We start from the raw sequence: 27,116 nt of genomic DNA on the forward strand, positions 1-27,116 counted from the left end.
CTTCGCCCTCACAGCCACACGGCTCCTCCCTGGGTCCTGGCTGAGGCCGCATGCCTCCTAGGAAGCCTCCAGGGCACAGGGCTCCGCTGCCTCCACCCTGCAGCCCTGGTCGCTTCCTCTGTTCCCTTCCCTAACACGGCAGTCATTCTGAATTAGTTGCATCCCCCAGTGTGCCTTCGAGGACAGGGCTGTGTCTATCTGTTCACTGCCATACTCACAGTGCCTGGCAGGGGTCGGTCACCTAGTTGGCATTCGGTATGTGTTCCCTGATTGAAGCGCCAGAGTTCTGTGTTGTAACGGAATCAGTTTCCCGTCCTAATGGGGAAGCCCCAGTTCTCAGGGCCAGACATGCACACGGTCACATCCCCACATGTAGTGGCACCGTTGAGCGCTGTAGAGGGAGATGAAGCAGGGAAGGATAAGGGTGGGCCCGGGAGGGGTATGGCTTTTAAACAAGGTGAGCCAAAAGAGGTGAGGAAGTGAACCCAGTAGCCATCTGAATGAAGAGACCAGGCAAAGGGAAAGGCATGTGCAAATGTCTTGAGGCACGAGTATGCCAGGGGTATAGAGTAACAGTGGGGCCTGGGTGGGGTGGCCAAGAGGGCATGGAGGGAGGAGGGGGTAGCAGGAAGAATGTTCGTTCAGGTGTTATAGTCTTCTGGGTCACTCTGAGGATTCGGGCTCTGGATCCCAGTGATCTGGGATCAGAGGAGAGGTGTGGTCAGGGTTGTGTTTTAACAGGATTCTGACTACTGTCTGGGGAAGGGGGGAAGGTGTAGTAGAGAGGCTGTGGCAGCAGCACAGGGAAGAGGTGATGGCAGTGAAGACTGGGCTGGTGGCAGGGGGCAGCCCTGTGGGTCAGAGGTTGCCTCTGCTCTGAACGCAGAGCAGCTAGATCTGCCGACAGATGGGAAGTGGGGTGTGAAGAAGAGAGACTTGCCAGGAGTTACTCTCAGATTTTTGGCCTGAGCCGCTGGAAGGATAGCATTGCTCTCAGCCGAGGTCAGGGAGGCTGCCGGAGGAGCTGGCCTAGGGTTGGGGGGAGCACGAGCTCCGTGTCCATCCTGCCGTTGAGAGGGTCTACTCGTCATCCAAGGGTGGTGCTGGGCAGTTAGATGTTGGGGTTTGGGGAGTGCTTCTGTGATTACTGTGTATCTTCGTTAAACCAAATTTGGTTAACTTGTTAAAGCAGGAATCCACCTGACTCCCCTCCCCACACCCGCCAAGCCCTTCCGGGGTGCCTCTTGGATTATCCAAGATGAGGGAAGAGGATGTGGAGAGCCTCCCTCACTTCCCTGGGGAAGTCTTCTCTGTCCTCTTCTTGCTGGGCATACCGGCTGTGTGTCCCTTTACACACTCACTCTTACCTTGAAATGCACCCATCTGTGTCCTCGTACCCTGCTCCTTGCGGCCAGGCCAGCCCTGGGGGGCTGCCTCCTGGCACAGGAGTTTTCACAGAGTGGGAAGGACTAGGAGAACATCATACAGCTAGGTCCTGGCTCTGCTCCGAGCTCCGCAGTCTTGGGCAAGCCACGAATCCTGAGTCTCCTCGATGGGATCATTGCAGGGATGAAATACGTGGACATGGTTTGTGCAAGGGCTCCCATGTGGCATGGTGGGGGAGTGTGTTTGGGCGGTGACCCACCCTGAGCTGCAGCAGTCCCTGAAGACTGGTTTTCTAGACCCTGTTGGAACACCGGCACTATCCGCTAAGGCAGCCCCTTCCCCAGTAGCTGAACTGCTAAAAATCTCTATCCACTGAAGCTGCGGGGCTGCCTTCACCCTGCCTCTGGTTCCTCAGACCTGCCTGCTCCCATTGCCCCCTGTAGAGATCTAGGGGTTGTGGCTGGTCCCAAGGCTGCCTTTCCCCAGCTGAGCCCTCCCTGCTCTGCTCAGAGGACATGGCCTTCTTTTCCTTCCCACACTTACCTCCTCCCTAGACACTGCCCTAGTCTGTCTGCATCCCTTCCCGAGGACCTGGAACAGAGCAAAACCATCCCCTTCCCTGTCCTGAGTGATAGACCTCAGTTAATATGGCCCTGGGCAGCAAAGAGCTGTAGAAGTCGCACAACAGAGCATGTAAGCGCTGGAAAGGAATTGTCCCTGCCCCGGCCTAGACTCCCTTTCTGGAAATGAGAAACCCTGGGAGCAGAGCACGGGGGAGGCCACAAGGCATGGAGGCATGAGGGCATCCGTATTTCGGGAGGCTGTTTGGCTCTGGCGCACGCAGACCGCCAGCAGTCTGTGTGGACCAAGGCTCCTGGCATGGGTGTTTAACCCAGGAAGGCTTTCAGAGCCCTCCTTCCTGCAGCGGAAGGCCCAGGCCACTCTGAAGAGGGCAGCTACACCATGTGATAGGACCTTAGCTGGCCACATGCAGCCCAGGCTTATTTCTCTTGTGACCTTACACAACCCCAAGACCTCCAGGCTCTGGACCGCAGCCCCAGGCCCCTGGCATGTCAACTGCATGATTTTCCTCTGGGCAGCTGGGTGGCCAAGGAACCCACTTGGGGTAAGTGACTTGGCCCCACTGAGCCCCAGAAGGCACAACTCCCTTCTAGGTCCCAGGATGGTAGTTGGGTCACAGGCTGTGTTTGAACACTCAGTACAACACCTGTACCCAGCAGGTTCCCAGGAGAGTCACTGCTGCTAACCCACCCCGTGTGTGTGCATGTGTGTGAGTGACTAAGAAGTCACATAAGCCCAGTGAGTAAATGTGCAGACTCAAGCCACACTGTCTGGGTTCCAGCCCCATGACCTTGGGGTTGCGCTTAACCTCCTCTCTGTGCCCATAAGGTGGTTTGTTAGAGGATTAAGTGAGTTACTTAGAACGCTTAGAAGACCGCTGACTACATAAACATTAGCTGTAACTACCATCAGCATCATCAGTGTTGGGGTGAACAGCCAGCCCCCTAACCAGAGGGTCCCTGCTTCTCCCTGTCCCCCCTTTGCCTCTCTGCCTGTAGAGACTGCCCTCTGACTAACATTTTTCTTGAGAAAAGTAATTCATGACTTCACAGGCCATAATTAGAGACATCCGTGACCCGAGTGGCCGAGGGCCCCTGGCCCTGACTCACTCCCCAGCTAGAGTCAGGATGTGGCGTCTGGGCCATGGGGCCCGGGTCCCTTTCTGGGACTCTCCCGCCCCTCTCTAGGGCCTTGTCACCAGCGACTACAGCCCATGGCCAGAGGAGGTTGTCTGCGTAGAGAGAGGCCCCACAGCAGGCAGAGGCGGGCGACCTTGGCTCACACACTGGGCCTGTCTGCCCCCCCACTTCTAGCTGCCGGGATGTGTAGGTTGGGCCCTGTCCATCAGAGTAACCAGAGACGGCAATTACAAAGTGCCTTTTATGAGCCAAGCAGTCTTTTAAGGACTTCTCTGTGATAACTCTGTTACGCCTCATAGCAGTGGCATGAAGTCGACCCTCTGCCCCCATTTTGCAGGAAAGGAAACTGAGACATGGAAGTATTCCCACCCAGTCACACAGTTGATAAGCTGAAGAACCCAGAGCTCTGACTCAGAGGCTGTAGCAGTGAGCCTCCTCCTGCCCCCTCACCTGGTGGAAAGGCCACAGGGATGCTGCCGGGGAAGAGGGGAACTTTTCAAAATGTGGCCTTAGTTCTTAGGTGTTTTTCATCATTCTAGGGCAGTCAGAAACTCTAGATGCTGTTTGTAGTGATCCAGCCATCCCTCCACATAAAACACACGCACCAGACGCTGGCAGAGGAAGGCATGTTGGGAAAACTAGAGGAGGGGAGGAGGTGGTTGGGGACACTTCCCAGGGACTCAGGGCTCCGAGTGACCAGGCCAGCTGGGGAAGACTGGGGACACATCCGTGTGTAGGTCCAGCTGTCTTCTGGATGGTTGTGCTGGGCCAGGCCCATCTCAAGAGCCCCATTGTGCACATGTGGAACTTTGTCAGGAAGGAGCCAGTCTCAGTCACTATCTTTGCAGGAGGCTGGGGCTTTAAGGGACCCATCCCTCATGGAGCAGGACTCTGGGAGGGCAGGGAGTAGACCCTCTCATACTGTCTCTTTCTCCAGGTAATCTACACAGTGACAGAGTATGGGAATGGGGGCCACACTGGGGGGGGGGTGGCCCCGTGCAGGAAGTAGGCTTTGAGCTGGGACCAGAGTGTGGCCTCTTAGAACCAGATTACTCCCAAGTGAAGGGCAGTGGGGAGCTACAGGGTGAGGGTCTAGATTCAGACAGTCCAGAGCAGCTTTTAGCCAGTAGAGGAGTCCTTTTGCTCTATTTCTGACAAGTGTCTGACCTGCTATAGCTTGCACACCTCCAGTGACAGAGAGCTCACCACCTCCTAAGCACCCCTAACCATGTGAGAGTGTTGTCAGGTTGGGCAGACTTGGTCATGGTCTATCCATGGAAATCTGTTCCCTCTGCCTCTTGTCAGTCTGTCAGAGGCTTGATGGTAGACATCCTCGCTTGCTCCCCTCTGGCTGCTTTTCTCCTGGCCAGGCAGTCCAAGCTTTTGGTGAGAGGTGGTTTCCAGACCTGGAGGTTTATTCCTGGCATACTGTAATTTGGGGGTTGGCAAGTAGGGTTCATGCCACGCGCCAGCTGGGGCCAGTCACGTGGAACTCGGCTGGAAGATGTGCAGGAGGGAGTCTGTGATCCATTAGCGATGTCGGCCAGCCGAAAGTGGGACGAGCAAGTGCCCCCGCTTTGTGATCTGCACTCTCGGGCTCCAGACAGCCCATGCAGCACTGAGACACAGTCCTCTGCTGTGTTCTGACACCTGTAGCGGCTGCAGGGCTGTTGTGGCTTCTGGTTTTGTATTAAATCGTGGTGGTGACTGGCTTCCCAGCTGCGTCACAGCATCGGCTCATGTTAAACCTATAGTCAGCCAAAAAAATCTTGTCTTTCTCCAAAGAACAGCCATCAAACCGATCTTCCCCCTGGGCTTGACATTGTTTCCATTATATGGATATATAAGTAATTTAAATCAATCCCTGTTGACGGGCATTTAGATTATTTCCAAATGTTTATAATTAGAACCAACACTGCGGTGAAATTCCTTGTATTTATCTCTTTGCAGATCCACTCGTTTCCTTAGCGTGAATATCTAGCAGGGGGATTACTAGACCAGGAGCCTCTTCGGAGAGTGCTGGGGAGTGGCCACCTAACTGTCATAGAATGTTCCAGAAACTCTAAACTGTCAGGGACTGTCAGGCCCTTGGAACGGGTGCCCGCCCCACTCCCTGATTTGCATATGGCCCAGGCGTCTGAGAGAGACCCCCGAATGCTGTTGTGTGGCGTAGGACCCACTACTGAGTGTTGAGGCCTGGCTGATGGATGCAAGTTGTGGAAGAAGCTTCCGCAGAGGAGCCGACCTGGTGATGAGACATTGAGCTGCAGCTGGGAAACCACCGTGGTGAAGAAGCAGTGTGCAGGGTGGGCTGCTGGTGCAGGAGGCTCTGAGGGGGTGGAGGGCTGGGCCGGGGCTGGTGGTTCCCTGACCTCCAGCTCCCTGCTGTGTCAGGCGTGGACATCATATAAAGCAAAGATCTCTGAGGTGTCTGATCTGCTGTGGGGAGGGAGAAAAGGACTGTTCTGTTCACACTCCCCAGCGAAGGAACTGGGGGGCACAGCCGAGTACTAAGCAAGAGGGGGGCGAGGGGTTCAGGGTGTTGCTGTACATAAAGCATCTTTACGGGTTCTTCCAGAGTTTCTGCCACATCGAGTGGACTCGATCACTGTTTCTAGCTAGTACTCTGAAAAAGTTACATCAACTTAAACTTTTGAAATGCCTGTGGCTGCCCATACCCGTCAACCCTGGGCATTCTCACTTGAAAAAAAAAAAATGATCTTTCTGTGAACGAGCTCGGATTAAGAAAAGACTCTCTTTTTATGTCTCATAGCATGTAGCTTCTGATTATCCTCTGGCTTACAGCAGGTTCTTAAACTTCATGCAAGCACTCACACACTTCTCACTTTTGTCCACTCCTGTACCGGAGTGCAGTGTCCGTGGCAGGGTCATTGCTGGCTGCAGGAGGGTGGCCTGGCCATTTCGGTTCTGATCAGGGTGGTCTGAGGCTGGTGTTGATTTTGGTGGGGTGGAAGGCCTGCCCCATGCACCAGGCAAGGGGATACTGTTCGTGTAGATCTCACAGGACTTGGTGGCAGACTGAGTGGGGCAGGGCCGGAGCTGGCGGTGTGGGAGGGACTGAAGAGATGACAGCCAGGATCCCGGCTTGGGTCACTGCGTGAGGATGGAGAAAGATAAGGAGTTTGGTTTGGGGCACATAGGAGGTCTGGCAGGGATGCTGTAAGATGTTCCAGGACTCAGCCAATAGTAGGCATGGGGAAATGCCTTCCCTCACTTGGCAAGTATTTCCTGAGCACTGCTAGCCAGGCACATAAGTTGGCGCTTGGGAAACATCAGTAAGCAAAACAGAAAAATTATCTTCACCGTTGTAGAACTTATGTACTGACATGGGAGACAGCCACAAACCAAAAAACATGATAAGTATATTATGTGTTTTGAAGTGATGATCATCATCGAAGATTTAAAAAGAAAAGAAAAACAAAGCAAAGCAAAGAAAGAGACCAGGAATCTTGAGGGGGAGGGAGCTGTGATTTTAAATCTGGCGATAGCAGAGACATGGGGAAAAGTGTTCCAGACAGAGAGAACAGCCAGTGCAAAGACCCTGAGGCAGGAATGTGCCTGACCCCTTTGAGCGGAGAGAAAGAAAGCCAGTGAGTCGGGAAGTCAGAATGAGCAAGGCGTGGGGGAAAAGAGCCGAGATGAGAGCAGGCGTTCAAGGACATTGCAAGGACAGCGTCTTCTAAGTGTGATGAGACCGAGGAAGGAACGCGATATTCTGTGGTTTTTTGTTTTGTTTTGTTTTAAAGATTTTATTTATTTATTTGACAGACGGAGATCACAGGTAGGTAGAGAGGCAGGTGGTGGGGGTAGGGGAGCAGGCTTCCCACTGAGCAGGGAGCCTGATGCGGGACTCGATCCCAGGACCCTGAGATCATGACTGGAGCCGAAGGCAGAGGCTTAACCCACTGAGCCACCCAGGCACCCTCGATATTCTATTTTATCAGAGTCACTGTGGTGGCCATGGGAAAGAGAAAGGCAGGGGGACTGTTGAGGAGGCTGTTGTGATAATCCAGAGAGCAGTGATGGTGGCCTGGACCATCTGCTGAGAAGTGGGAGAGCCTGGGTATGTTTGGACGATAGGGCTGATAGGAGAGAGGAGACTGGAGTTGGCGTCATGGTGACGAGAAAGGCTGCAGGTGACCATCAGACCCCTTTCCTTGGCTGTGAGGGGAGGCTTGTGAAAGAAAGGCTCTTTCCTTCCCTAGGATGTTCTAGAACCTCCTGCCTTAAGAGAGTTGGGAGCAGGGTAATGCTCAAAGCCAGAATCCTGGGACTGGCACAGCCTAGAAAGTGCTTGCTTCCCACCAGCCACCTATGTCCCTGTCATGCCAGGACCCAAGCTGACATCCTGCTCGTGACCCCAGCCATCGAGATAGCCAGGCTCTTCCGCACTACCAGGCAACATACAGCCCTTGAGTTCACTAGCATCTCACTTGCTTCTCTTCCCTCAGCCCCTTCTGCCCCAAACCACAGCCACCAGGGAATGACAACAACCTACCAGATTCACAGACTGACCCCCGCCCCGTCCCCACCGTCGTCAGGAAGAATCCTCCTTTGCCTGTTCACTGTTACTCTGAGGCCCAGAGGGCAAGGCCTAGGTAGAGGGTTGGATCCCCCACAGACATGAGAGGTGGACACTGCTTCTTTATCCCAGGGCACATCGGGGCAGCACAGTGAGGGTCCCGGCCCACTGCTCTCTGACGGAGCCACCGTGAGGCACAGACAGAAGGGCTTCCTGCTCTGAGGACCTGCACGGAGACTGCCCCTCAATCTCCCTGTGTTTCTGTAAACTCGGGGTTGTGAGACTATTTTAAAACCTTCTGACCAGAGCCGCAGCTGCTCATCTTCAAGGATGAGATTTTGTTTCCTGTCAGCCTTTTGCTCGGAAAAACAGACTCTGCCCCTGACTGAAGCATTTCCAGTATGGGGGGCGTGAGGGTGAAATACTTCCTTATGAGATGCTCACAGGGCGCCCAGAGAGGGTGAGGCAGGGAGACACCCTGGGGCTGGAGTGAAGGCGGGGGCTTTGGGCTGCCTTTTTTGTGGGTGGACTTGCTTTATTAACTGCCTACAGGTCTGACAGGGGTGTCCCTCTCTCTTTCATACAACCATGGATCAAGCCATCAAGTATTTATTGTGAAGTGTTGCTCAAAGTTTTATCCGAAGAATGGGAGAATTTTTAGCTCTGCTTGTCCCCATCCTTCTCCCCCGCCTTCTCCCCCTCGCGGATACACGGGCCCAAAGGAGACTGCTCTTGGGTAACTGATGTCAGGAGAGTCTTAAAGGGTGGGTATTCCTCTGACACCTTAAAAGCATCTGGTCCATCCCACATGGATAACAGACAGGGAGATAGGCCTTGAAATGAGGGGCGACCCACCCTGATTTGCCGCCAGATGAAGGCAGAACACTCAGAGCTCTTCCCCAAGGAAAGACCTTTGTCACACTTAAGCTTCTGGGGAGCAAGAGGGACCGTCCTCTGTCACAGGATACCCACAGCCTGTTCTCAGAGGCCAGAGCCAGTTGGTGGAGCGGAAGTCCTGTACTATTCTTGAACTACAAGTTGGAAGGCAAGTGTAGGGATTTGCAGCCCGTCCCTGGCTCGGGGCAGAATTGGAACCACAGGGCAGGCTACTTCCCTCTGCCCCCACTCTGAGTCTGCCTCCCACAGGAGTCTGTGAACAGTCCCATTCGACACTCACAGGGCGGCACTGCCAGGCCTTGTGACATTGACTGGAAGCAGAGCTAGGCAGGGGGTAGACACTTGTTCCCAAGGCTGTCACACCCAGCATGTTGCCATTGGTCTGAAGACAGGACCATGGAGGAAGGACTGCAGCCTGGAAAGGGGAGCTGTGTTCCCTTCTCTCTGCTGGGCCCCTTCCAGAGAGACCCCTGCCCTGGCCCCAGGGATCAGAGGGTCTTTAAAGGTTGAGTGATACCCTGCAAGGACAGGAAAATGGCAAGGCTTGACCAGAGAGGCTGCTAGATGCTGTGTTAGACACAGCCTTGCCTCTTTGTGCTATACTGAAAAGCAGTCTGCAACAGGAGCCCATGTCTGTTTTCTGAGTTCCTGAGTTTGGGATGAGTAAGCCAGCCAGTCCCTCTCTGTCCCCCTAGTCTAGCGCTTGGAATGTTGAGAGGGAAGTGTCTGCATCCTGGGGATGAGGCTCAACGAGGTGGAGGGGTGCACACACACCCCCCACCAAATCTTGGAATCCCACAACTTGGGCTTTGACCTCAACTCATCCACTCACTACCTGTGCAGGCAGGTCTCTGTACCTCTGTGGGCCTCAGTTTCCCCACCTGGAAAAGGGGGGCTAGTAATTGTTTCTTTGCAGACTAATTTAAGGTTTTAAAAAAGAAAAATGTACGTATAACACTGTATTCATTCCCAAGCCCACCATAACAAGGACCACAGACTGGGCAGCTTAAACAACAGACATTTATTTTCTCACTGTTCTGGAGGCCCCAAATCCAGTATCAAGGTGTCGGCACGGCTGGTGCCATTGAGGCCTCTGTCCTTGGTGTGCAGATTGGCCGCCTTCTCCCTTTGCCCTCACATGGTCGTCCCTCTGTGCATGTCTGGGTCCTCATCTCCTCCTCTTCTTAGAAGGACATCAGTCTCGTTCGATTAGGACCCCGACGGACCTCATTAACCTAACTATCTCTTTGAAGACCGTCTCCCCCACATTCTGAAGTACTGGGCGTTAGGACTTCAAGATATAAATTCTGGGGGGACACGGCTCAGCCCCTAACCCCCCCTCCCCAGTGCCTGACCCCTAAGTAGGTATGTAGTAAGGAGTCACTTCTATCAATGTCTTTTTAAAATAAGAACAGAAGGTACAAAAATCAGTGGTTTACTTAAGTCAGGTGGTGGGAATGAGGGAGAGAAGGGGACCGGATCCATTTAGCTGCTCAGCAGATTTTCACTGACCCTCTCCTGCCATGGACCAGGCCCTGCTGTAGGCACTGGGGCTCGTCAGTGCACATCATGTGTCCAACCTCTGCCCTCGCAAAGCTGAGGTCCTCACGTAGGAGACGGACAGTGAGCAAAATCAATCAGTGAAGTATGTCAGAGGCCAGCCAGCGGCGTGGGGAATGCTGTGGGGCTGCCTCCTGCCTGTGGCCCCCTCACACCTTCCGGCTCCCTGTCGGGCCCCGGGGTCTGGTCTCCCACTCACAGGAGGCTTCTCTCTCGTCTCTGTCCCCTGCAGCGTGGAGGGCGAGGCCCCCAGCAGCGAGACCGGCACGTCGCTGGACAGCCCGTCGGCCTACCACCAGGGCCCCCTAACGCCTGCTTCCAGTCTGAGCCCCGACCGCTACGAGCACGCGTCGGTGGGAGCCTATGGGCTGTACTCGGGGCAGCAGCAGCGCACACGGAGGCCCAAACTGCAGCACTCGACCTCCATCCTACGCAAACAGGCCGAGGAGGAGGCCATCAAGCGCTCGCGGTCACTGTCTGAGAGCTATGAGCTCTCCTCCGACCTGCAGGACAAGCAGGTAGGTGGGGCCAGCCTTGGGAGCAGGTGGGGGGCTGGGGAACAGGCAGCCAGGTGGCTCTGGCTGGAGACAGGTGCCGGGGCCTTTGCTGGGCCCTCCTGAGGCTGCAGGAGGCTCAGCTCTCCCACAGACTGACGTCCACTCAGGTGCACCTGTGCTATGAACATGGCCTTCACCTCCGCCCAGGGTTCCCTTCTTGCTCTGCCCGACGCACGGAGGCACCCCAAGTGAAGGGACTGAGGTATCAGGACTTGGGTCTCTGCCCCACTCCCTGTCCCCATGGCCATGCACACAGGTTCAGTGGCCAGACGCTGTGTGTCTGAGGTCCCAGGGGACACCTGAACCTTAGATAGTCCTCAGGAGGAGTGTCCGAGGAGAAGGGCAGGAGGTCAGTGTACAACATAAATAGAACACGCTCCGAAAAGAACACCAAGCCTGTCCACAGCCCACGGGCGAGGTTGCTTTATATCCCCTTTGGGTTACAGTCTGTGTTCTCGTGGGAAACGGCCACACTGAAGGCCTGCTTCCTGCCGCAGACCCACTGTGGGGTTGGGTCCATGTGCCAGGAGGGCGAGGAGGGTGCATGGCCTGCCCGCCTGGCTGGGCTCCAGAGAAGGACTAAAGATAGCCTCCTGGGTTGAGGGAGAGGCCTGTCCCAGCTGGGTAGGGGGTGGGGAGCAGAGGGAGTGAGCGATCACTGGGGTGGGGGACAAAGAGCATCGCATTGAGGACCTCCGGAGTACAGGCCCCCAGGAGACCCTTGAGTAAGAATTCTTGGGTGAAACTGAAGGGACGTTTCTGGCTTCAGGAGACCCTCAGGCTATGGCAAGCAGCTGTGTAGATGTACGGGGGCTGGGGGGGTCAGGCTTATCTGTCCAGCTTCCCCCAGGTCCCAGGCTATCTCCTTATGAGTCCTAGGTGGTCACATCGACCCCTCACCTTGCCACCCTCTGTTTGCCCCTATTTGCCTTTTGCGGAGCAGCGGTCTGGGCCTGTCATGGCACCTGACTTCCGGGAACCATGTGGGTACTGCCCAAGATGGGTCTTTCCTCCTCCCGGCCCTCTGCCCCCAACAAAGTCTCCTACCAGCCCCCTCCTCTCCCTGTCCTCAGGCTACCTATCTCACCCCTGATTCTCTCCATCCTTCTACAGATGGCCCCGTTGGGCTGTGGGAGCAGAAACCGCCCCCACCCCCCTACCCATCGTGGCACTTGGCTCCATGGCCAGGCCCACCACAGGGGAAGACCACCTCTGTTCCACTGATCACTTACACCCACATCCAAAGTGAATCAGAAGCAGATGATAATAAAAGACCTCCAGCAGAAGCGTTGGGAAACAGAAGTGAGGAAGTTGAAGACCTCACAGAGGCCTATGGAGATAAACCTTGGGTTCATATGGCCTTCCTGGGGCCACAGCTGGTCATTCTGATACCACGCATGTTCGCCAAATACCCAGTGTGTGCTAGACGCTGTGCTGGGTGCTGGGGAGTCCACAGTGGACAGGGTGAGGCCCCAGCTCTTGAGCTGACACTTTGGTCCAGGAGATGGTCCCACAAGCAAGTTAGCAATAAAGACAGTTTAATTCCAGAGTGTGATACAAACCCCAGAGATCACGAAATAGGGGGAAGAAGTGGTGGCTGTGGGAGGTGACAGCATTGGATAAGGGGGGTGGGGAAGGCCTCCTCAAGGTGGCATCTGAACTGAGCGTTTGAAGGAAGTGGCCTTCCAGGAAGCAGTAACCCCAGGTGCAAAGGCCCTGAGGCAGAACAAGGGTGGCAAGGAAGAGGTGGTGAAAAGATGAGAGGACCACTGAGCTGTTGAGCTTCCCGGCAATGAAAGCAAGAATGGGAACAGGACAGGTTACATGGGAACTGCCCAGTGAAAGTAGGGTACACAATTCCACGAAGATTAAAGCCAAGTAAGCAAAGTCCCATTTAGTGAAGGGAGCCCTTTGGCTTCAGGGCCTCTGCACCTTCTGGTGGTTTCCTATCAAAGAGAGCAGGAGTCCTGAGTCATCAGAGCTGCTAGTTCTGCTTTGTGGAAGGGTGTTCCTCTCTGTTCCCTGTCCCTCCCCCACTGTTGAGACGCATCCTTTTAAAGGGAGAGGGAGGGCTAGGGGTCACCTCCGCGTCACGTTACTTCCCAGAGCTTCTGTCTTCCGAGAAGGGGGATCCCAGGGCTACTCTATAGGCTGGAGGTCCTGTGAGTATCGGGTGAAGGTGACATACAGCAGGTGAACACATAAAAATTGGATTCCCTCCCCTGAACCCCAGTAAACTTTCAGGCTGGGCCTCGGGTCCGTTGTGGCCCAGGAGGAGGAATGACCACCATGAATCTGGGGACTGTGTAAGAGCAGGCCTGGGTCAGTGTGTGTCCTCCAGGGAAGACCAGGAAGGAGGGACTGAGGGGGGCTTTGATGTCAACACAGAGCCAATTCCTGCCTTTCCAAGGTCCCTCTTCATCCCCCCTCACCCTTCCCCCAAATTTGGGGAGCCGGTCTCAGACAAACAGCGTCACTGCCTGATTGTCTAGGCCCCCAGTCAGCAGGAGAGAAAGAGCCCCGAGTGAGCCCTGGGCCTAAGCTGGTGGCCCTGGTATCATGACTCTGCCCCCGAAGGCGACATGAGGGGGGCCAGGCTACCGGCCTTGAAGGGCGGAGGAGGGGGGCTTCCCAGAGCTCAGCCTTGGGCCCTTTATCGGCCCCGTCGGCTTTCAGAGCTCCACTCAAAACCCCCAAAAACAGTCTGCTTACAGATGTGGAAGTGAGGTCATCTCTTTGGATGGTGTTTAGTAACTTCAGGGCAAGAGAAAAAACAGACCCACCCTGGCTGACTCTGGGCCCAGAAAAGTCGTTTTGATCCACCCCCCTACCCCCACATGCACACACACTACCCTCTCCTGCTATGAAGGGAGCCGCTCTGCCCAGCCTGCTGCTCCCTCTCCCACACTTTCAGTGGCCAGGGGGAGCCGGCGTCCCTGACGTGGGTAGCCTCCCAGAGCCAGGAAGTGAGGGGACCAGGACCGGCACCAGGGTACGTGAGGCCCCAAGCCCTCTGTTCCTGGCCCGCCCCACAGTGGCTCTGAGCAACCCTCTCCCCCAACTCGGGCCATAGTGTGGATTTGGTCGGTGTCTGTTTGGTTTTCTTTCAGTTAGGTGTGTGTATCTGTCTGGTTCCCTGAGGAGAGGGACCTTGTCTTCGTTTCTGGAGGGCAGGGACCTTATCTCTCTGTGCCACCAGCTTTGGTGTGATGTCCTGCACAGCATAGGTAGGTGGGGTCTAGACAGGCCAGGGGGTGGTGCTTCTCCTCCTTGACGCAAAAGTGCCTTCCTCCTGAAGGCCCCAGGCCTCTCCTGGCCCCTTCATCAGGCACCCCCTCTGCCCAGCAGCCCAAGAACCCTGGCTTGGTGGAGAAGCCAGTTGCTTATCTTGAATTTTCTTTGCTTCCTACGGGGTAGCCTCCTACTTTACGGGGCATGTTTTCACTCAGGAGCAAGGCACAGGGAGCTGTCCTCAGGGTTGTCCTTGATCACCAAGGGCTTGAGTGAGCCTCGGGGCTTTGGGAGTCTGGGTGTCACACGGGGGAGTCTCAGACAGTGCCACCTGCCTATAGCCCGGCCCCGTCTCTGAACCTCACCACGAAGAGGGGCCATCGGAACCTGGGGTGGCAGAATGAATGCTTGCTCTGGAGTCTGGAGGCCTCCGCCTCTGAGCTGAGTCACTTCTCTGGGCCTCAGTCTCCCCATCTGTCCAGTGAGGGGAGTCGAGGACCCCCCAAACCATAAACATCTTCCAGGAACTGAGGGTCTTCTAGGCCCAGCTGTCCCCGTGCTTGGCATGAGCCAAGCTGTTGTGTCCGTCTCATCAGGTGCTCATCACAGTCCTACGAGGTAGGGCTAAGTACTGTCCCCACTTTACAGATGAGGAAACAGGAAATGCACGGCCCCAAGGCTTGCTCAGAGTGGCACAGCTAACGAGGGGCAGGGCCAGGCTTAGAGCCCGGGCATGTGACCTTGAAGCCTGCTCCCCACTAAGGTGATTATTTCAGGCCTCCCTGAAACTCAGTGACACCCCCCACCACCACCTCCACTAGCTGGTAAGAGCACGAGGTCAGTGCTATTAAGAGGAAGTAAGTCCCGAAGCCTGCCACCAAGGGTCCGGGTCCAGGATCTCACTGAAACCTTTGGCTGGTCCCTTAACCTGCTCATGCTTCGGGTTCCTCCCCTCTGGAGGGGCTGCCTGCTCCTCCTCCAGCATCTCGCTAGTTTCATTAAAGCCCAGGCCACAAGACATGCTGGGGTCAAAGGCTTCTGTGTCCAAAGAAATTTGGAAACGCTCCACCTTTCAAAGGTTCTGGGAGGTCGTGCAGGGAACATCCTTGCTTTCCCTTCAACAGGGGGTTTCTCCATCTTCTTGGTCCCGGGGAACCCCTTTTCTGGGCGACCCCACAAGCTTGCCTCCGTGGTTGTCATAACCAACTTCAGGATGTGCCAGGGCCTTTCTGGCTGCTGCAGCCACGGAGCTGGGTGGCGGACACGACCATGGGTGGGCGTGGTGCTGCGCCGGTGCTGCAGGGGGCTGAACTCACACTGGGCTGAGCTCACTGATGTCCTGTCCTGCCCCCAACCAGGTGGAGATGCTAGAACGCAAGTATGGGGGCCGCCTTGTGACCCGCCATGCGGCCCGCACCATCCAGACGGCCTTCCGCCAGTACCAGATGAACAAGAACTTCGAGCGCCTGCGCAGCTCCATGTCGGAGAACCGCATGTCACGTCGCATCGTGCTGTCCAACATGAGGATGCAGTTCTCCTTCGAGGGCCCGGAGAAAGTGCACAGCTCCTACTTCGAGGGCAAGCAGGTCTCCGTGACTGACGATGGCTCTCAGCTCGGGGCCCTGGTGCCGCCCGAGTGTGGCGACCTTGGCGAGCCTCCCGCCCTCAAGTCTCCCGCCCCGTCCAGCGATTTCGCGGACGCCATCACGGAGCTGGAGGACGCCTTCTCGAGGCAGGTGAAGTCCCTGGCGGAGTCCATCGACGACGCCCTCAACTGCCGCAGCCTGCACGCCGAGGAGGCGCCGGCCCCCGACCCAGGGCGGACCCGGGACGCCGAGCCCAAGCCGGCCCTGCACAGCGTGGACCACCACAAACTGGACGAGATGACGGCCTCGTACAGTGATGTCACCCTGTACATCGACGAGGAGGAGCTGTCCCCGCCCCTGCCCCTCTCGCAGGCGGGGCACCGGCCGCCCAGCACGGAGTCGGACCTGCGGCTGCGGGCTGGGGGCACCGCGCAGGACTACTGGGCTCTGGCCCACAAGGACGACAAGGGGGACACGGACACCAGCTGCCGGAGCACACCGTCGCTCGAGCGGCCGGAGCAGCGGCTGCGGGTGGAGCACCTCCCGCTGCTCACCATCGAGCCGCCCAGCGACAGCTCCGTGGACCTCAGTGACCGCTCGGACCGTGGCTCGCTCAAGAGGCAGAGCGCCTATGAACGCAGCCTGGGCGGGCCGCAGGGCAGCCCCAAGCACGGCCCTCTGGGCGGCCCCCCCAAGAGCCTCCCCCGGGAGGAGCCGGAGTTGCGGTCCCGGCCCCCCCGGCCCCTGGACAGCCACCTGGCCATCAACGGCTCGGCCAACAGGCAGAGCAAGTCGGAGTCCGACTACTCGGATGGGGACAACGACAGCATCAACAGCACATCCAACTCCAATGACACCATCAACTGCAGCTCCGAGTCGTCATCCCGGGACAGCCTGAGGGAGCAGACACTCAGCAAGCAGACCTACCACAAGGAGACCCGCAACAGCTGGGACTCCCCCGCCTTCAGCAATGATGTCATCCGCAAGAGGCACTATCGCATCGGCCTCAATCTCTTCAACAAGTGAGTGCCTGCTGGCCCTGCAGGAGCAAATGGGGAGGGCCTTGCTCTTGTGCCCTAGGGCCTTTGCATGCACTGAGGGTTTAAAAGCGTATGTGTGAGGGTGGGGCCTTGTGCTAGCGGGGCCTCTAGCAGCATCTGGCACAGTGATGCTGTCATAGAGGAAATTGGAGCCTGGTGAGCGGTGGGCCCGGTCCCCCCACCTGAGGGCCCTGTCCTGGGGAGAGCAGGGCTCACAGGCTGAGCAGCAGCCAAATGGGGGGTTTCTCTGTGACTAGAGCAACACAAGGACAGGAATTGAGGGCCCTGTGAGCACCTAGAGCAGCACCCAGCGCACAGTAGCTTCTCAGGAAACGAGAATGTGAAGGTTGACGGCGCTGTGTAATGTGCCCGGTTGGGAACACCAGGCTCAGGGGTTTGGATTGGCTTCACTGGGTGACGAGGGACACGAAGGTCTTTAGGCAAGTGCGTGATGGGGTCCATGTCTGAGCAAGATCTCCCAGGGCTGGGGCAGGCTTAGCTGTCAGAGGCACGCGTCGGGGGAAGCAGGACAGACACCTGGTGCTAACAGAAGTCTCAGCAAGGTCCCTGTGGTAGATGTGTGAATTGGGTCTGTTGAGGGACTGCTCCCTGCTGGGAGTTCTAGAAAGGTGCTGTGGGGGCAGTCCTGAGAGCCCATTTAAGGAGGGAGACGGGTATTTAAAGCAGGCTATTCTTAGCATGGCCGAAAATAGCAAGCGGAAGGGGAGGAGGGCTGCACACTCCCTTGGAAGGGACGCCGGCGGGCTCTGGTTATTAAACATCGTATTTCACATCATTTCCATCCACAGGGCCTCTGGGATTGGGGCTCATCGAACGTCAGCCTGGCGCTGACTCCTCTGAGGTTGGGGACATGGCCAGACTGCCCGGTGGCAACTGACAGGCATCCGCTGTACTTACCCACTCTCTGCTTCCTCTTCGAGGTGGAGGGAGGCTTGGGGGGCACTTTTGAGCCATCCCTGCTACAGGTGGAAGTGCTGCACTGTCTCAGGGGACTCAAAGAGGCCTGTCTCTGGAGGGAGGGTGTAGGGAACAGGACGTTTACATGCGAGCAGTCAGCAGGTTCTGGGTCGCTGGTCCTCACTCAGCTGAGAACTTCGAGTCTCAAGGACCTTGCATCCGCCTGGGAGCTCTCTCCTGAGACCCCCATCAGCTCATGGCTCACGGCACGTAGGGACAGCCTCACCACTGCACGAGCTGTGGCCAGCCAGCACATTAGCCAAAAGGACCATATTCTACTGAGCCCATCCTGAGCTCTGTCCCAGAAGTCTGCTCCCACCCACTTCTGGGTACGGCCAGCTCCCAGGTCTTCAAAGACCCAGGCCAGGGCCCTCCTGGGCAGGGGGCTGAACTGACCTGGGGGCTCCCTTAGTGCCCGAGCCCACCACATCGCTGATATGGGGGTCCCAGCCGTGTCGACAGGTGGAGGCCAGAAAAAAACAGTCCCTCCACCAACCAGCGTTGGTCTGTATAGATGCTCTCTAGCTCTGATTTTAGTTATGGGTGCAGTACGGGACTATATTCCCCGTGGAAAATGAAAGCCTTCCAGTTAGGATAATGTTCCCTTAAGCTCTTGTCGTTTTTGGAGTCTCTCCTCCCAGATCTTCACTCCGTGCATGTGTGCGCTCTTAGGAACCGCAGACAGCCATGGCTCAGAGCACAGCTCCCAGGCGAGACTGCCCTGGCCCACAGCCTGGCCTTCCGTCTGTACAGTGTTTCTGGGCCCAATAGTGTCCACCTCACAGGGTGTGAGTTGTAAGGAAGCAGGTATGTGAAGTGTTTGGAGCAGTGCCTGGCACCGAGGAAGCCCTTTCCAAGTGTTAGCTGCTGCCGCTGTGGCCTTGCTGACATTATCTGGGGCCTGGGATTGTGGACGTCATCCTACTGGGATATTACTGCACAGCTTGCTGGTGGAGAGCCAGCCCCCCGCCCCACCCCAACCCATCAGTGTGCATGGGCCACCTCCCTCCCTCCTGCTGCTCTGTAGTGATTCCTGGTGTGGGGCTAGCCATACGATTGAACTGGCCCCTTGCTTCCACTTCCTCGTAATTACCAACTCTAGAGGACAAGGAGTGTCTTTACATACACTCTCAAGAGAGTCTGTAGAGAAGCTAGCTAAAAGCAGAATTATGGAGGCTGAGGTAGGCACATTTTTCACTGGAAACTTAGCCTTTAAAGGGGAGCTCTATCCATTTCCTCTCTCTGCTGCTGGATCTCAGAGGTCCTCCTTCTCCCACATGCTTGGCAACATTGTGTTCTTTCCCCACCCCCAATCAAAGGGTAGACATGGTTGTCTCTTGGTCTTTTTAGTTTGCATTTCCCAGCATCTAAAATGGAGCAATAGAGCATCTGTGTCTCTTTTTTTTTTTTTTTTTTTTTTAAGTAATCTGTATACCCAACATGGGGGTTGAACTTACAACCTTGAAATCAAGAGTCACATGCTTCATTGACTCAGCCAGCCAGGGGCCCCCAGTTTATATTCTTGCCTCGTTTTCTTCTCTCAGGCTGTTTGTCATGTTGTCATGTTTGTCATGTTTGTCATGTTGATTTACCAGTAGTTCTTTATTTGTTGTGGATACTGATACTTTGTAAGTACAAACATTTTCTGTCTGTCGTTGGTCTTTAAAATTGTTTTCTTTTGAGCTATAATTCACAGTATCCTAAAATTCACCCTTATAAAGTGAATTCAGTGTTCACTGAACCACGGTTCAGTGGTTCTCAGATATATGTCTTTTAACTTTGTGCTTTTTCATCTAACAAAAGTGCTTATAATTTGTTGTGTTTTTAAAATTGAGATCATTGCCATCCAACATCAGTTTCAGGTGTACTAGGTAATGATTCCATTTTTTATGTATATTGCAAAATGATGACAAGAAGTTGTTACCATCCCTCACCACACGTGGTTACAATTTGTTTTTTCCTGCCATGAGATTTTTAAGATCTACTGTCTTGGCAACTTTCAAGTAAACAATCCAGTATTATTAAGCACAGTCACCATGCTGTACAGGAAGGTTTTAATTTTAATTAGCTAAATTCGTATTTTCTTGTTTCATTTCTTTGGCTTTTCATGTTATTTATTTTAAAAAGGGCTCTGCCCAGGGACACCTGGGTGGCTCAGTCGGTTAGGCGTCCAACTCTTGATCTCAACTCAGGTAACAATCTCTGGGTGGTGAGTTCAAGCCCTGCATTGGGCTCCACGCTGGGCATGAAGCCTACCTTAAAAATAGTAATAATTTAAAGGGGCCTTGCCCCAAATCATCAATACAGTGATAATTATAATAATAAAAATTAAAAGAGGCTCTGCCCCAAATCATAAATAGCTTTAAAAAAAAATTTTTTTTTTCAGTGTATTTCCATGCCCTTTAGGACTTTAAGCTGAAATTTGTTTTGGAGAGGAGAACCACACAAGGTGAGGGGTCCAACTTTTTTTTTTTTAAGATTTTATTTATCTGTCAAAGAGGGACAGGGAGCACAGGCAGGGGGAGCGGCAGGCAGAGGGAGAAGCAGGCTCCTTGCTGAGCAAGAAGCCTGATGCAGAACTCGATCCCAGAACCCTGGGATTTTGACCTGAGTTGAAGCCAGGCGCCCAACCATCTAAGCCACCCAGGCGCCCCCCAACTTCTATTATTCTGTAGAGCTTAGCCAGTTGTTTGCAAACAATTTATTCAACAATCTGTCCTTTCTTCGTGGACTTGAAGTCCCATCTAATTCCTCATGAATGGGACCTTTTCATTCATTCAGCAGCTATTTCTTGAGCGCCTGCCACACACCAGGCTGTGTTTCAGGGGCCCGGACAGATCAGGGAACCAAACGAAGACGCTTGTAAAGCTCCACGTTAACTGTTCCAGGGCCTGTCTGTTCCTCCACGAGCAGCAGGCTTGGGGTCTCGTGCGTTTGCTTCTTAGGGCAAAACCCCTTCCTTTGGGCTTCGTAAAAACTGTCTTGGCTGTTTCGGGCGGGGGTTCTTCCACATGGATTTTGGAATCCGCTCACTGAGACCCATGAGCAACCCTGGCCAACTCGTCACCAGTGTTGCCTTCAGCTCCGAGACTCACTTGGGGGAGCCTGTGTGTTTCCAGTGCTGCAGTCCAGCTGCAGGGAGGCTACTGAGGTTAAAGTTCACAGAAACATAACACGAATCCAGTGCCCCCGGCGCGCACTAGCCATGGCGCAGGTGCTCATGGGCCACACGTGGCCCCTGTGCCTGACAGCACAGATCTGGCGAAGTTCGGCCGCCCCAGGCTGTGCTCGTGGACAGCGCTGGTCTAGAGCACTGAGGGACAGGCAGCGGCAAGTCTGGCTTCACACAGGGCGTGGGGCAGAATGGGACAGCGGGTCCACAACGGCAGGTGCTGATGGACATCATGGGAAAAATGCCCCCAGCCTCCCCCCCAGGCCCACCCCGCCCTCCGGATAGCTGTCAGTTCCCACCCTCTTCCCGTAGTAGGCTTTCCCAACACAGAACCTCAGCCACCCCCCATCCCCAAATAGGGCATGGAGGATCTGAATGAGGAACCCAAAGTGGGCAAGCGAGCCCACGAGCGAAGAGGAAAAACAAAACAGGAGACCCGAGAACGTGAGGGAGGTGGGCAGGGAGGGGCATCCCTGGGGCCCCTGGAGGAGGCAGTAGTCTGCCTGACATCCAGATGTTCCCCCAAGCACCTGCTCTTCACAGGCCCCAGGCTGCTCCTGGAGCTCATGACCCCAGAGGGAGGGTGGGGGTCCAGGAACTAGAGGCAAGAGCTCTTCAGCCCCAGCTCTGCTACACACCAGCTTCAGGGACATGGCAAGTCCTTGCACTCTTGGAGTATTGCCACCTACATCTGGAAAATGGGTACAAGGTTCCTGCCTCCCAGGGCCTGATGAGGATTAGAGGAAGTGGAACCAAGAAATTTTCCTGGGGCCCACCAGCAAGAAGGAGCTTCTGGGTCCCAGCTGGGGCTGCTGTGCCCAGAGCAAAGGGTTGGGGGCTTCCAGGAACACGGGCTATAGGAGGACCCTGCAGGTGGTTTGGTGGACAGAACAGTCAGAGGTCATGGCAGTGGCTGATAGTTCCTTGTGCTTAGCATGTGCTGGACACTGTTCTACAAGTTGTCTTGCTGGGGGGTAGAGACTCTTATTAACCCCACTGTACAGATGGGTGGACTGAGGTCCCAAGAGGGTGACCTGTCTGAGGTCACACAGCCAGCAGGTGGGCCAGCAGGAACTCTCACCGCCTCACCCGGCTCCATGTGGGAATGGCCGCTACATGTGTGGCCCCATGCCCCCCCATCAGCTCACTGGGCCACAGAGGTAAATGGCGAGCTCGGGAGGAAAAGCCACACCACCCAGAGGAGGCCACATGGCCCTGGAGAGGTCAGCCTTGGGCCACCACAGCGCTAGGAGCCTGGGTCAGTACCCCAACAGCCCTAATGGGGTCCCTTGTTCCTGTGTTACACACATGTGCTCAGGGATATGGGTCTCCTTGCGTCATTCTCCTCTTTCATGCCTCTCTCACTCCGACAAGAGCCCAGGCGACTGTAGCCCAGGCCAGTTTTGTCCAGGTAGACCTGGCCAGACCTCTCCTGCCTCTGAAAGAGTGTGCTCATCCCCAGAGCTCCCCTGTGATTAAACAGATACTCCCATCCCAGGAGTGATCGCCCTGTCTCTGAGGAGCATGTAAGTTAGGGCCTCAACAACCACCTGGTGTGACAGTGTACTAGGACTCTTGCTTGGGCTGGGAGCTGTTCAAGGGGCTCTCAGAGGTCCCTTCCACCTATGGCCCAGCCCCTGGTGCCTGCCAGGTGCTCCCATGGTGTCATTCCTTTCTGCAGAGGGGAGGAGGAGAGCCCTGGTATGAGTCTGGGGTGCTCCGAGATTTCACCCTTCCTGCATCCCTGGACAGTCACCTGTTCTCCACCTGCGTGGGAATCAGGCTCAGAGGCTACAGAGCGGGGCCAGCCTCTCTCAGTGAGCAGAAGAGCTGTGGGTGGGCTCCTGATCGGTAGCCCCAACTCCATGCTCCTCATGCATGACCTGTTTCTTGTGAGTAATGAGAACACCAGTGATGACAGCCAGCCCATATAAACACGTATTAGGTCCCAGGCGCTGCGCGAAACACTTCATGTGCATCAGCTCACTGAATCCTCACGGTGACCCCATGACACTTGGCTCTAGGGAGCCAGGGCTCAGAGAGGTCAGGTGCTAGCTCGAGGCCACAGAGCCAGACATGCTGGCTCCAGGGTTCAGGCGAGCTATTCACCGTTGCTGGTAGTGCTGACCATTGACAGATCAGCTCTCTTCGGAGCACTTTGAGCTACTAAGAAGGAAGCCGGCTTTCCATTCCCCTGGAATCCAGTCCGTGGCCCTCACCACTCTCCTGGCCCTAGCGGTCCCTAGCTGCCTCCTGGGTCTGGGGTATCTGGTGCTCAGTTTCTTGGGTAAGAAAACCAAGCCAAGGCAGGCCCCGCAGGGCAGCCGGCCGTGATGGAGGGCGATTCCTCCACCTTTTCTCTGCAGTAAAGACAAGCCCCATTCAGCTTGGGCTCCCAGCATCAGGAAGAGCTTTGTAAAAACCAGAGAGCTGCATGAAATTGTCTGATGAGGTGGTAAGCTTGCTGGCCCTGGAAGTATGTAAGCAGAGGGAAGGCGGTCATTCCTTCATAGGCCGCTGGGGGCATTTGAGCCCAGATCGCTGAATTGAAGGGTGCTTCTAGGCACACAGGGGTCCAACTACCGAACTTGGTGAGTCCCTCCTCCCGTGGTCAGCGGAGACGTTACGGGGACGGCTCGGCCCCCTGACCGCAGAGGATCTGCGGGCCCTGCAGGTAAACAGACCCTGTGTTGGTCTCTGTTCATCAGAGCCTTTTCCGCTGCAAGCGACAGGAACCCAATGAGATGGGTGGAAGCAGAGGTCTTACTGGGTCTGGATCTGGAAAGCTGTTTGGGCATCTCCTGGCCATTTTCTCCCCAGAGCTCCCGGCCAGTGCCCCACCAGGGCAGGAGGCCTGCCAGCTATCCCCAGCCCAGGGTCCAGCCTCACAGCAGCCCTGGCAGGAAGAGAGTTGCTCCTCTCTCGTCGGCTCCTGCTGTCTTGCTCCAGACTGCTCATGGTGGTCAGCAGGATCAGGGGCTCTGAGTGGCCAGGCTGGGAGTGAGGTCAGCCCATGGGCTCAGGGGGACAGAGTGGGTGGGGTGGGAAATCCGGAGGCTGGCTCGCTGCCGACCACTCGCATGTCTCCGCGATGGCTCGGGTAACTAGAAAGGACAGGAGAAGCCTGTAGAGCCCTGCTGGGACAAGAGCCTGCAGAGCACTCAGCTGAGGCTCCAGCAAGTGGGTGAGCTGTGAGCGCGGTGCCCGCCCTGTAACCGCCCTCCCTGGGGCCCCGCCAGCTCAGTGTCCCCACTGACTGCTCAAAGCCCAGGGACAGGAGGTGACCATGAGAGCCGCCCCTGGTGGGGTCTGCAGGCGCTTGCCTGGCACAACCAAGTTTGAATCAGCAGCTGACGTGGAACAAAGCCGGCCCCACCTGGCGGCCCACAGCAGGGCCAAGCCTTGGCCTCTCCCACTCCAGCCTGTCCTGCTAAAGCTTTTCAAGGACCCATTACAGTGGGGCCCAGAGCGCAGAGGCAGGTCAGGTGCAGATGGTGCAAATGTCCCCCTCAGCACCTGTTGACACTGGGCCCTTAGAGAAGCAAGCTGGCCCGGCAGCCCGACAGACAGGCTTTGCAGCAGCAGTGGAGGGGGAGGGCAGAGTGAAACTTTGCGGAGCTTCTTGGAGCAGAGGAATGGGTTGAGACTCCTGGCACGCTTTCTGTCGCCTGGCCTCCTAGAGGCCACTTATTTGACCTTCCTGTGCCTTCTTTGCATTATGAGTCAAATATGGCTTTTGCGTTGGCCATTCTTTCTATTGGGATCCCTCTTCCCAGCTCCCGGTTCAGTGCCACCTCCCCAGGGAGGTGGTTCCGGGTCATCCCTCCCGCCCCTTCCCGCTGAAGTCCACGCCTTTCTCCAGGTCCCCGTGTACTGCTTTGGTTTACTTCTGCTTGTTGCTGACCCTCCTCTTGGAGCCATAGGACTGGCAATATTTTTGAAGGCTCAGGGGCATTGACTCATTTAACCTTCACAGTACCTCCACCGTCTACACCATCACTGGCCCCATTATTCAGACAGGAAAGCTGAGGCACAGGGAAATTAAGTAACCCGGCCCAGGTCACCCAGCCTGTAAGTGGAGCCTGGGTTTGAGCACAGGCCTCTGGCTCCAGAGAACATACCTGTGATTCCTGTGCTGTGAGTATTTTGGGGAGTTTATGGGAGTATCCTGGGAGTTTATGTTCCACCTTTACCACGCTCCAGCTAGGGTGTTTTTCAAGGATGGGGCTATGTTGGTTTTTGTGGGGTTCTTGGTGTTTGTTTGTTTCTTTCTTTCTTTATAAGATTTTATTTACTTGTCAGAGAGAGAGAGACCGAGCACAAGCAGGCAGAATGGCAGGCGGAAGAAGAGGGAGAAGCAGGCTCCCAGCTGAGCAGGGAGCCCAATGCAGAGCTCGATCCCAGGATCCTGGGATCATGACCTGAGCCAAAGGCAGACGCTTAACTGACTGAACCACCCAGGCGTCTCTAGGGATGGGGACTTTGGGCCACAGACCTGCTAGCACAACCCCAGGCCCAGAAGAGGTGCTCGATAGATGTTTGTGCAATGAATGAAGATGTGAATCCAGGGGCAGAAAGCCCAGATCTTGTCCTGCAGGGTTTGCGAGGCCCTGGAAGGTTTTAAAACGGTGCTGGTGATGCCGGCAAAGGCATGCCTTCCCCGGGGCACGTTTTGTTCCTCTTCTGTTGGGTGAGCTCTGTGTAAGCCAGGCCCTTGCTGGACCCAAGGATAGGAACCAGGTGACCCCAGTCTGTGTCCTTTTCAGTACTTAGGGCCTGGGGTTCCAGACAGAAGTCCCGCAGCACCCTCATAATGAAGGGAATGGAAAGCCACAGCTGGGGACGGAGACAGAGCCCCACCACTGTGTCTGTGCCTTGGGGTGGAACCAGATTCCCTGGGACCCAGCTTCGTAGCCAGACTCCCCCTTCTTTGCCAGTCTGGGTGGGCTCTGGCTTGCTGACACAGCACAGCTTAATTCCTCTGTCGCATCAGCATCTGTCACAGGCTGGCCAGGTGCTGTGTGCACCAAGTCTCTCAGGGACTAGAGAGCAGAGGAATCATTTCACAGTGGGCTCCCTGGTTCCCTATGGCAAGGGAAGGCACCATAGAGATCACACGGCTCCCAGAGGAAGAGCCACGCATCCCTTCTTTCACAGTGCATTGGCCGTGGTATGTCACCTGGTCCCCTAAGTGCCACAAGGGTGCACAGCACTAATGACTCCTCCCCATGCTCCCCTTCACCCAGCAGGTCACTGTGTGTGACATTTAGCAAGACCTAGGGCACGTTCCCCTTGAGTCAGCATGGAGCTCTGCAAGGGAGCAGGTGGATCTAGGAGGCCTGGCAGGGCCCCCAAGAGCACACTCGGGGCCTCACTGCACTGTTGAGGTAGACGGGACCAGCAAGGTCTCCACAGGCCGGGAACTCACATCCTCGGATGTCCAGCGCACTGCCTGAAGAGGATGGTGAAGGCCAGACCACTCACCTTCATAAAGCCATCCAGAGGCTTCCTTGGAGAACCACGTTCATCCTGACCTTGGACCCCCAGCCTGGACTGCACCCCCGACCCCAGCTCCCTAACTGTACCTCCGGCCACCCCATCCTTTGCCTCAGTTGCTGGGCAAGCTCCTGGTCAGTAGTCAAGGTCCAATGAGTTCAGATTCCTTTCTCCTGTGACGTCACGATGAAACCTGCCGGGTGGAACCAGTCCCTCCCACCTTTGGTTCAGACTTGAAGCAGGAGCCATCGGGTTCAACCTCGGATCCACCAGTAATTATTGTCATCTCTACCCTGAGGCAGTGTTGGGAAACTGAGTGCTTCTCCCCACCTCCTGCCCTGCAGCCTGGATGCCTGTGGGAGGCTCCTCGCTGAGCTTACACTTCAGACCTGGCCTTGCCCTTCACAGAGCACAGACGTCAGGTCCCATCACTGCCCGATTCGGAACACACTACGGCTTCTCCTCTCACTTAGAGGCAAGCCAGATTCCCCCTGTGGCCTCCACAGCGCTGTGGGATCCAGCCCACCCACCCTGCTGCTCTCCTCTCACCTCCCCCAAGATCCCTCCTCTTAGCCACCCCAGATAGCCTTCTGGTCCTCGATCCTGCAAAACCCTTTGTCACCTCAGGGCCTTTGCGTTCACTGTTGCCTCTACCCAGAAACCTTTCTAAGAACTTGGGTCACTGCCCAGTGTCACCTGCTCAGAGAAAGCATCTCATTTTCCTGCAGAAACCCCTCCCTCTCCTCTCCAGCTATCATTGATTCAGTCCTTTTGTCCTTAGACCAAGGATTAGAGCCTGCCATTGTGGGGTGTTCCTGACCAGCCCCCATCACTGCCGTCATCCTGAGCAGTACCTAACAAGAAAGTAGAGTCTGGGTACTTAATCTGTGAAGAATCCGCATTCCCATGGCCCCTTGTAAGATTCTCCTTCCTGCGGTGTGTTCCACTC

At 55.8% G+C, this 27,116-nt stretch overlaps 1 protein-coding gene across 6 annotated transcripts in view; it reads left to right on the plus strand.

Moving 5' to 3' along the window:
• The window catches only part of IQSEC1 (IQ motif and Sec7 domain ArfGEF 1), a 369,892-nt gene that overhangs the window by 315,121 nt on the left and 27,655 nt on the right, over nucleotides 1-27,116 (plus strand). For 5 of the 6 annotated variants that reach the window (XM_032842816.1, XM_032842819.1, XM_032842817.1 and 2 more), the window contains 2 exons: nucleotides 10,340-10,625; nucleotides 15,254-16,503. In XM_032842816.1, coding sequence (XP_032698707.1) covers nucleotides 10,340-10,625; nucleotides 15,254-16,503 — 1,536 coding nt within the window. Of the gene's footprint in view, nucleotides 1-10,339; nucleotides 10,626-15,253; nucleotides 16,504-27,116 lie in introns of those variants that run through there. The other variant, XM_032842821.1, reaches the window with a different exon arrangement.

Source organism: Lontra canadensis, unplaced genomic scaffold (assembly GCF_010015895.1).
Source record: "Lontra canadensis isolate GAN:19392208 unplaced genomic scaffold, GSC_riverotter_1.0 scaffold133, whole genome shotgun sequence".
NCBI lineage: Eukaryota > Metazoa > Chordata > Mammalia > Carnivora > Mustelidae > Lontra > Lontra canadensis.